Here is an 8357-nt window from a genome sequence, read left to right on the forward strand (position 1 = left end):
GAAGACCTAGACTTATAGGATACATACAATCAGATGATATGATAGACTCTGCAGGGAACCTGACGAAGCTTACTGCGAAACGCGTTGTTCCCTGCCGGAGCTCATTGAGAGAGGAACCCAGCCGACCGCAGGACATCCGGTGTAGATCCTCTCTTCCGGTTCCACTGCCGGACGCGTCAGTGAGAACACCAACGGAGGAGGAGATCTTGCAGGATCAAACCACGCGGCTGATGCTGGGCAACAAGAGTTGCAATTCAGTGTGTGTGCTCTCTGTTTATTCACCTTGTTTTTTATAACGTTTATTCTTGTTTATGTTTATGTTTTAACTGTTACCAATAAAGACCTGTTATATTGCTAATCCTGGTTTTGCACACATTTTTTGGTCTATGGGCAACGGGGAGAGGAGCCACTCACACACCACACCTATTGGGGGATAGTTTGCTGAGACGATTCTACATCACCTATACAGGCTGACATCACCCTCTGAGGGAATGAACTCACATTAGGCCGTGTGAGTTTTTTGTTTATTGTCACTCCACTATAGGAGTCTGCACTTACCAACTACAGTCTGCGTTGAGGGCGAAGTCTCACACAAGCCCGTGTGAGTCACTGAAACTATATGTTTACGTTTCATTGATTGTATATCTAGTGGAAATCCACTATCACCCCATCCATCACATCCTCCACCCCCACCCCCCCTCCCCTCCCCTCCGCCCCCACACATGTGGATGTATGCACTAATACTGTGTTTTATTCCATTTTTATTTCCATCTTTTATTCAACTTCATTCTGTTCCATCAACATCGTGAGGTCCATGAGTTTTGCGCTGACCGTCTTCATACTCTCTCTGCAGGGGTGCGCAAACTTTCTGTGCTGCACCGCCCTTGCCTGCCAGCCCGTGCTCGCGCCCCCCCCCCTTACCGAATATCCAGCATCAAATGACGCGGGGTCATGTGACGTTACGTGACCCAAGCGGCGCCATTTGACGCGTGTTGCTATGGCGATGCACACGTCACATGACCCAGCAGCGTCATTTGATGCTGCGTTGCCATGGCGATGCATTACCAAAGATAAGGTAGGACATGTCCGCGCCCCCTGCCCCCCACTTTGTGCACCCATGTGTTAGAGGTGAGTAAAATAACTTCTCTTTGAAGTGAAATACCTCTCTTCTCTTGAAATATTTTATTTTTGCTTGTGAATGTGCTCACAAGTGGTATTTTTATGTGCTATTCTCTGTATGGATGACTGATTTGGTCCCTTTTTTACTCACCATAACCTATTGTGTCAGGTTGTTGCCACTACCAGCTTCACGTTGCATAGTGAGTAACCACCACGCTGAAGAGATCCAAAAGGTCAAAACAGCTGTCAGTGGGTAGATTTACAGGCTGTGCACTTCTTTAACCCAGGCTGCGCTGAAAATGCTGTGCAATACGGCAGGCCTAAGCTTACATGGATCCATGTTGAAATGCACAAAAAGCAAAAAGTTACACCCCAAGTGCTTATTTGCATGCCATTAACCAGAATCCCTGGCTGCAGGGGAACCGTTGTATACCAAGAGATGATGGGGAAAGGCAGGGTTGCAGAACTGAGACACGTTAAAGTGCTCATAAGTGGTGTGTGTAATATTTTTATTTTAACACTTTTGTGTAGTGTTGTTCTGCTTACACTGACCTTGCTCTCCCTCCCCCGTAAAAAAAAACAACTAGTAATAATACTGTAAGGCTCTACATACATGGATGGTATGGATAATGTTCTTTGGAGATGTTGAGAAACTTGTAATGTTGCTTTCCTTTTCTGTACTGACATTGAGTCTTTGATGGGCAGTTTCAGAATGTGTGTGTTGGGAGACAATGTCATGTATGCGGGGTTTGATGTCCACTTTGCTTAAATATTAAACAAACTGAGATATCCATTCTGATTTCAAGCACATCCTAGGAAGGCACAGAGAGGATGGCTTTTGACAGGACCATGTGGAGTGTACTGTAAGTGTACAAGCAGGGATTTAACCCCCAAGCTTGTGTATTAAAAACCAACACATTAGCCACTACGCCACACCTTCCTAATATATAATTAGACTGTAAGCTCCTCGGGGCAGGGACTCCTCTTCCTTAATGTTACTTTTATGTCTAAAGCACTTATTCCCATGATCTGTTAATTATATTATCTGTTATTTATTTGATTACATGTGTATTCTGTGAAGCGCTATGTACATCAATGGCGCTATATAAATAAAGACATACAATACAATATATGTACAGGACATGAGTGACTAATTATTCCTAGTATGAATCATTTACATTTTGGATACAATTGCCTTTATAATTTACAGTATTTTATTAAAATACAATTAAAAGTGCAGCTCCCCCTGTGCAAATGAGGTAGCAGGGTTTGGGGAAGTCACCTGTCATTTCTCCATTCCTGCATGTAGGTCATATCCATAGAGATAGTCAGTTTCAAGCAGCAAGAGTAGGCTATTCTGAATGCACTCTTAGTGACACAAGTTAGGAGAGTGTCCTGTTTGGTTATGGAAACCTGCAACAAATTGCTTTTACACAGATTTTCTTCTTCCCGTAATAAAATCTCTCAGACAACAATGGTGATATAACAGCTCATTCAGGAGTTTGACTGTCATTACTGTTTAACATAGACATAGTCAGTATCCTATTGAGACCTACTCTGTACCAGTGAGCTGAGCACAGCTCGATGGATAATGTCTCACTGCAATTTCTGACTTTGTTAGCTTTAGCAGGTCAGTGACGTTCTGATGGTGGTGAAAGTTCCCGCTCTCCTACAGACATACACATGCCCATGGGATAAAATCTCATAGCACCACAATATGTCCACATTTTCAACGCAGAGAGATGCCCAAGCTGTCAAAAGTGAGGTGTGTCCTATTTAGTATAATGGTGTAATTCTGGTGTGAGGCAAGATGGTGCAAGTACAACTGTGCAAGAATATCGATGGCCTCTTTCTTCCCAAACGTAGCCGAGTCTTGATTACATCACAAGCCTTTGGGATGTTACATCTGTCTGCAAATGTAACAAGGTTTGGCATAACCCGTATTTAATAATATACCATTGAAGTGTTTTGTAAAAGATTGCGTTACAGCATATTGGGGTTTCATTGGGACTGATTGAGTAAACAGGCACTTGCCCTCACTTAAACGACAACATGAAGGCTGTAGCAGTAAGCAGTAGCATAATGGCAGCGATCTCGGTTAGCCTGTTATGCCATTTTTTGTTCGTTTCCTGTTTAAGCTTCTGCAGTGCCTCACGTCTCTCTCGCATAGAGCGCTCCCGTTCCAGCTGCTCCCCGTAATGTGCCTGGTAAAAGGCGTCGAAGTTGAAGATAGGCCTGGTGGGGGTTCTCGAGGAGGCGCTAGCGGAGGCCCCCCTTTGGGCAGAGGCCTCTTTCCGTGTATCGCTGGCCCCTCTTCCACCGGGCTTCTCAGCCATGCGAATGTCCTCCAAGCTCAAGGTGCCACGGTCGTACTTCTTGCGCAGGCCGATGCTCCCTAGTACCGTGTAAGCCTCGCTGACTTGCCCGAAGTGGCGGGCGGCTTCTTCGCTCCCCGCATTACGGTCGGGGTGGTAGCGAAAGGACTGCTTGTAATAGGCCGTCTTGATCTGGGACTGGTTAGCGTTTCCCGTCAGACCCAAGATGTCGTAATATGCAGTGCGACTCCTGTATAGGGGGGGCTCGTCCTGAGCAGTGTTACGGGGCCCACGGCGGGGCCCTTTGTTTTGAAAGGAAGCTCTGGAGTTGGCCCCATAAGAAAAGCAGCGTGATCCCGGACAAGTTTGTATCAGTTGTCCCCTAGACACCCCAATAAATAAAGTGTGGCCACTGCAAATAATTGGGGACCAGGTTGTCGCTTCTTTCCACTTGGCCTCTGACCAACCTTCATTGGTGGGTTTCATGGACTCGGGGACAGCTGACGTCATCCTGTGACTTGGCATTCTTGCGTCATAGGTCTGAGCAGCAAGGGGCTGGAACGTCACAGGGCGGAGACATAAGGAGGCGACTGAAGCCGCCGTGGATCCCGGGGCTAGAGTGAGCGCCTGAGCTAGGAGGCTCCGGCCCCTAATAAGGCCCAGCAACCTCCGCCTGACCTCCGCCATGTCCCCCCGGAGCCGAGGCCGGCACCGGCTCCTCCAATCGCAGGGCGCGCTGCCAGGGAAGGCGGGGCCAGATATGGTGGGGAGGAAGATTTGCAGCGGTTGGGCGCCGAGGATAACGTCACTCAGGATCGCCAACCAATCGGAATTATTTTGTGGCCGAGAATTCGGAAACGAGGCGTGAAGCGCAAGCAGTGACGGGTACGGGTTCGATCTGCCCCGTGCGCGTTGAGGAGTGACGTTGAATGTGTGCGCACTGGTGCACGTGTGTGTTAGCAGGATCATGGCTGGGAGTGTAAGGCGTCCGGAGCACCTCGGGCCCCCTGAACTGGTGAGAGGGGAGTGATGTGTAGCTGGGCTAGTGGAGTGGGATAGCCGAGGTGGCCAAACCTATACACCACAGGACTCTGAGCCACTTAACCCCTTCTGTACCAGAAGAGAAAAGGAATGCAACTCCTTGTTACACTCAAGTGGGTTAATAAAAAAATAAATCAAACAGCATATACAAATATAATGGGAGCCAAGCAGAAGAGGTATACAAATCCGACTTAAATAATCAGAGCATTCAAATAATTCTACCATCTTTAGGGACAGCAGATTTAAGAGACATTACGTGCTTACGTTTCAGTATCAAAATCTGCACCACGCAGAGATTTTTATTTATTTATAAAAATGGTTTACCAGGAAGTAATACATTGAGAGTTACCTCTCGTATTCAAGTATGTCCTGGGCACAGTGTTATACCAATACCTGGTTACATTAAAGGAACAGAGGTTATACAGTCAATTCAGAGACATGTCATGGACAGATAGAGTTAGAAAATGGTACAGGGGATAAAGGGCTGGTGAGTTTCAGATTGAAATAGAGCCGCTTTAACATCACCAAACAGCAGCCGAATGGCAGCAAACGGCTCACACCCTTTAGCTGCCCTTCGGCTGTGCCAAAGGCTGTCCACCTTTGGGGCAACACAGACGTACACTGGGGTGGTTGAGATGGGAATGTTGCTATATCTGTTTATATAAATGTAATGATTTAAAAATCATACAGTGTGTGTCAACTTATTTAAGGAAGAAATAATATATTATGAAACTTTGGCATCTGTTAATCTTTTGCTCCTTTAAAATTTGAGCTTGTGTTGTTGTGCCTGTCTATTTCTTAATGGACATGGTGGATGCGCAATGTATTTAGCCAGCACCTTTTTGTATTTATTATAGATGGGGCTTTTAGTTGATGGCTCACACATATATACAGTATATACTATTCATAAAGCATTCATTCTATTGTTTTCATTTGTAGTTTTATAATGAAGAAGAAGCAAGGAAATACACCAGAAAGTAAGATATTAAACCTGATATTGATTATCTGTCCCATATGTTTCCCGCACGTTGTAATCTGCCATGTTTTTGCCAGTGTCTGTGCCTAATGTGTTTCTCTTGCATAGCTCCCGTATGATGGAGATTCAGTCGCAGATGTCAGAACGCGCAGTTGAGCTCCTATGTTTACCTGAGGATCAGCCCTGCCTCTTGTTGGATGTAGGGTAGGTAGTGTTCTGCTGTCTTCTTGGTCTCATTCTGCCTGCTGTACTTTGTCTTGCCCTATTTGTGTGGGTGTTGAGAGGAGTTTGGTTGGGTCTGGCTTGTCCAGTACAAGGGTTGCTCACTCTGTAACATAAGATCATTCTCTCTCTAGCTGTGGCTCGGGTCTGAGTGGGGATTACATCTCAGAGCTGGGACATCACTGGGTTGGTATTGATATCAGCTCTGCCATGTTGGGTAAGTCCCTCTGCCAACTTTTTCCCCTGGTCTATTTGCTCCTCATACTACCTATACAACTGTATTCACCTATTCCACTCCTCATACTACCTATTCCATTGTGACTCCTTTTCCACTGTACTCCTGCAGATGTGGCGTTGGAGCGTGAGGTGGAGGGGGGTCTGATTCTTGGAGACATGGGCCAGGGTATCCCCTTCCGTCCTGGAGCTTTTGATGGCTGCATCAGGTAGGACTGCTGTCCTGGGGAAGAGTGTGTGTGGCGTGCGCAGGCACTGTTGGGACACCGATCCCTAGGGTTTGAGTAGAGAGGAATGTATAGGGATAGGTGCATTGTGTGAAAAAAAAAATGATGTTGCACAATGTCCTATGGGGAAAAAGGTAATTGAAAATGTTTGTTTGTCAGGCAATGTTTATTTCTCTCGTCTCCATGTCAGTATCTCAGCTCTGCAGTGGCTCTGTAACGCTGATAAGAAGACACACAGTCCGCCTCGACGTCTCTTTCGCTTCTTCTCCACACTTTACTCTGTGCTGGTAAGTGGCGTCTTATAGTAAATGGCTTCGCCGGGGGGAAGCGCTGGGTTCACCAAATTATTTTTTTTTTCAAATTCATCTGACATTAAATAGTTGATTACTCCCTTAGGGGGCTTCAGGTGTGCGGACACCCCTGAAGGCGAAGCCTTAAGGTTACAAAACTGGACTGTGAAGTTGGAAGACTTACTTGGTGCAAAACCCATCATCATATTCAAGTCCTGTGCCCTTGGCCACAACAATTAGAGGTGTGCGATACATTTGTTTAGGTTCTGCCATGTGAAGCACAAATGCACTGACGACTTATTAAAACAGGTTGACTTGATATATTCATCTACGCCAGTAAATATCGGTGTTTAGGGCGTGCAATCACCAGCACGAGTGAGATGGAAGCAGCAGGTTACTGCTCTCCCTCTAACGTTGGTTGTTCTTGTCGTGCTGGGTGATAGGACCTTGCTTACCTGTTTTTTACATTTTTGGTTGATCTTGGCACAGACTGTGCTGACGGGGCTGAAACTAGGGGAAGGTGCAGGAGAATACTTGCCCCTGGTTCCAAGACTTTTGCTGTTTACTTTTCCTCTTGTTCCTATGCAGTTTGGAGGCTGCTGTCCCCTTTTTGCTTAACCTGTAAACTCGTCCATTTCATTTTTCGATGCTTAAAGAGCCTTCTAATATAAAGATCATGGGTATAGAAACCAGTCTCAAGAATGCTGCCTAGTTTTCAAAAAGCATTATTTCGACTTTGTAGTGTTCTTCTGCTGTAATGTTGGCTTGAATTCACTGCTCGTTTAATCGGATGAACAGGTTAATTGAGCTGCGAGAAGAAATTGGAAATTTGCCTTTAAAGCCTTGTTTGACCAGGGGTGACCAACTGCAGTTCTCATGGGCCCCCAACAGGTCAGGTTTTAAGGATATCTCTGCTTCAGCACAGGTTAATCTGATTGAGCCAACTGTGCTGAAGCTGGGATATCCTTAAAACCTGACCTGTTGGCCCCTGAGGACTGGAGTTGGCCACCCCTGGGTTAGACTAATACGAGGTACAATACTGTGACTTCCGTGCTTTGATTCAACTGCAGGGCTCTCATGAATAATACAAATAATCATACACGAGTTCCCACATCTACTGCTATGGAGAAGATTTATAGAAAGCTGCTTTATTTTTTGTAATCCATCTTCTCGCTTTTTATTTGTGTTGTTGTTGTTGTGTACTGCCATTTAAGGACTAAATAAATCATTTCCATTTCCCCCTGTGCATGACTGCTTGTGTGTGTTGCAGGCTCGAGGCTCGCGGGCAATTCTACAGCTGTATCCTGAGAATGCAGAACAGGTTAGCTAAGTTACACCAGTACTTACCGTTTCCTCATTCTTATAAGGTCTAACTATTCTTAGTTTTCTTGCTTTTTCTTTCTCTTCCTATTTACCCTTTTACTCTGTTTCTACCTTCTGCCCTCCTCTCACTCACTGTGTCCTCTTATCTATTGTCCTTACTACTCTTTATACCTTCCTTGTTACTCTCTTGGGTCTCCCCTTTCTACCCCACACACTGTTAGATTAGATGATTTAAACCCTCTCGCCTCATCTGCCCCTTTTTGCAGCTGGAATTGGTGACAGCACAGGCGATGCGAGCTGGCTTTACTGGAGGGATGGTCGTGGATTATCCCAACAGCGCCAAAGCTAAAAAGTAAGCTCAAACTCCACCAAGAACCCCACAAACTTCACACAGCAAGGTGTGTGTGTGTGTGTGTGTGTGTGTGTCTGTCTGTCTGTCTCATGACATTGCAGCTTCTAATTGGGTGATCCTGCAGCCAACTTTGTTTTTCTTTGCAAAGAAAAAAGAATGAATATCTCGCTAATCAGAGGGTTCCCCTGGAGCTTTTAGTGCTGTAGTTCAGTTCTGGGAGCCCATGGTTCAAATAAGTTTAAGAACAGAATACATCAT

At 45.7% G+C, this 8357-nt stretch overlaps 2 protein-coding genes across 3 annotated transcripts; one reads left to right on the forward strand and one right to left on the reverse strand.

Moving 5' to 3' along the window:
• Positions 1–1981: 1981 nt before the first annotated feature.
• DNAJC30 (DnaJ heat shock protein family (Hsp40) member C30) lies at positions 1982–4228 on the reverse strand. The gene has a single exon (XM_075594488.1). It carries the CDS (start codon positions 4119–4121, stop codon positions 3156–3158), a length of 966 nt encoding a protein of 321 aa, XP_075450603.1. The 5' UTR covers positions 4122–4228; the 3' UTR covers positions 1982–3155.
• BUD23 (BUD23 rRNA methyltransferase and ribosome maturation factor) lies at positions 4026–8153 on the forward strand. 2 transcript variants are annotated; one of them, XM_075594490.1, is made up of 8 exons: positions 4026–4319; positions 5415–5452; positions 5560–5655; positions 5808–5890; positions 6020–6116; positions 6325–6421; positions 7695–7745; positions 8014–8153. In XM_075594490.1, the coding sequence occupies exons 3-8, from the start codon at positions 5567–5569 to the stop codon at positions 8101–8103; spliced, it is 507 nt and encodes a 168-aa protein (XP_075450605.1). In that variant the 5' UTR covers positions 4026–4319; positions 5415–5452; positions 5560–5566; the 3' UTR covers positions 8104–8153. The 2 variants fall into 2 exon arrangements, with proteins under 2 accessions (XP_075450605.1, XP_075450604.1); XM_075594489.1 differs by having other exon boundaries at positions 4310–4449.
• The last annotated feature ends 204 nt before the right edge of the window (positions 8154–8357 follow it).

Source organism: Ascaphus truei, chromosome 3, assembly GCF_040206685.1.
Source record: "Ascaphus truei isolate aAscTru1 chromosome 3, aAscTru1.hap1, whole genome shotgun sequence".
In the NCBI taxonomy this organism is placed as follows: Eukaryota; Metazoa; Chordata; class Amphibia; order Anura; family Ascaphidae; genus Ascaphus; species Ascaphus truei.

Excerpts from the sequence above, each read along its gene's own strand:
- DNAJC30 (XM_075594488.1), bottom strand. The coding sequence starts at position 4,121 with ATGGCGGAGGTCAGGCGGAGGTTGCTGGGCCTTATTAGGGGCCGGAGC.
- BUD23 (XM_075594489.1), top strand. The coding sequence starts at position 4,402 with ATGGCTGGGAGTGTAAGGCGTCCGGAGCACCTCGGGCCCCCTGAACTG. Across the intron at positions 6,422-7,694 it reads CCACACTTTACTCTGTGCTG|GCTCGAGGCTCGCGGGCAAT; the intron begins GTAAGTGGCGTC and ends TGTGTGTTGCAG. Across the intron at positions 7,746-8,013 it reads ATCCTGAGAATGCAGAACAG|CTGGAATTGGTGACAGCACA; the intron begins GTTAGCTAAGTT and ends CCCTTTTTGCAG.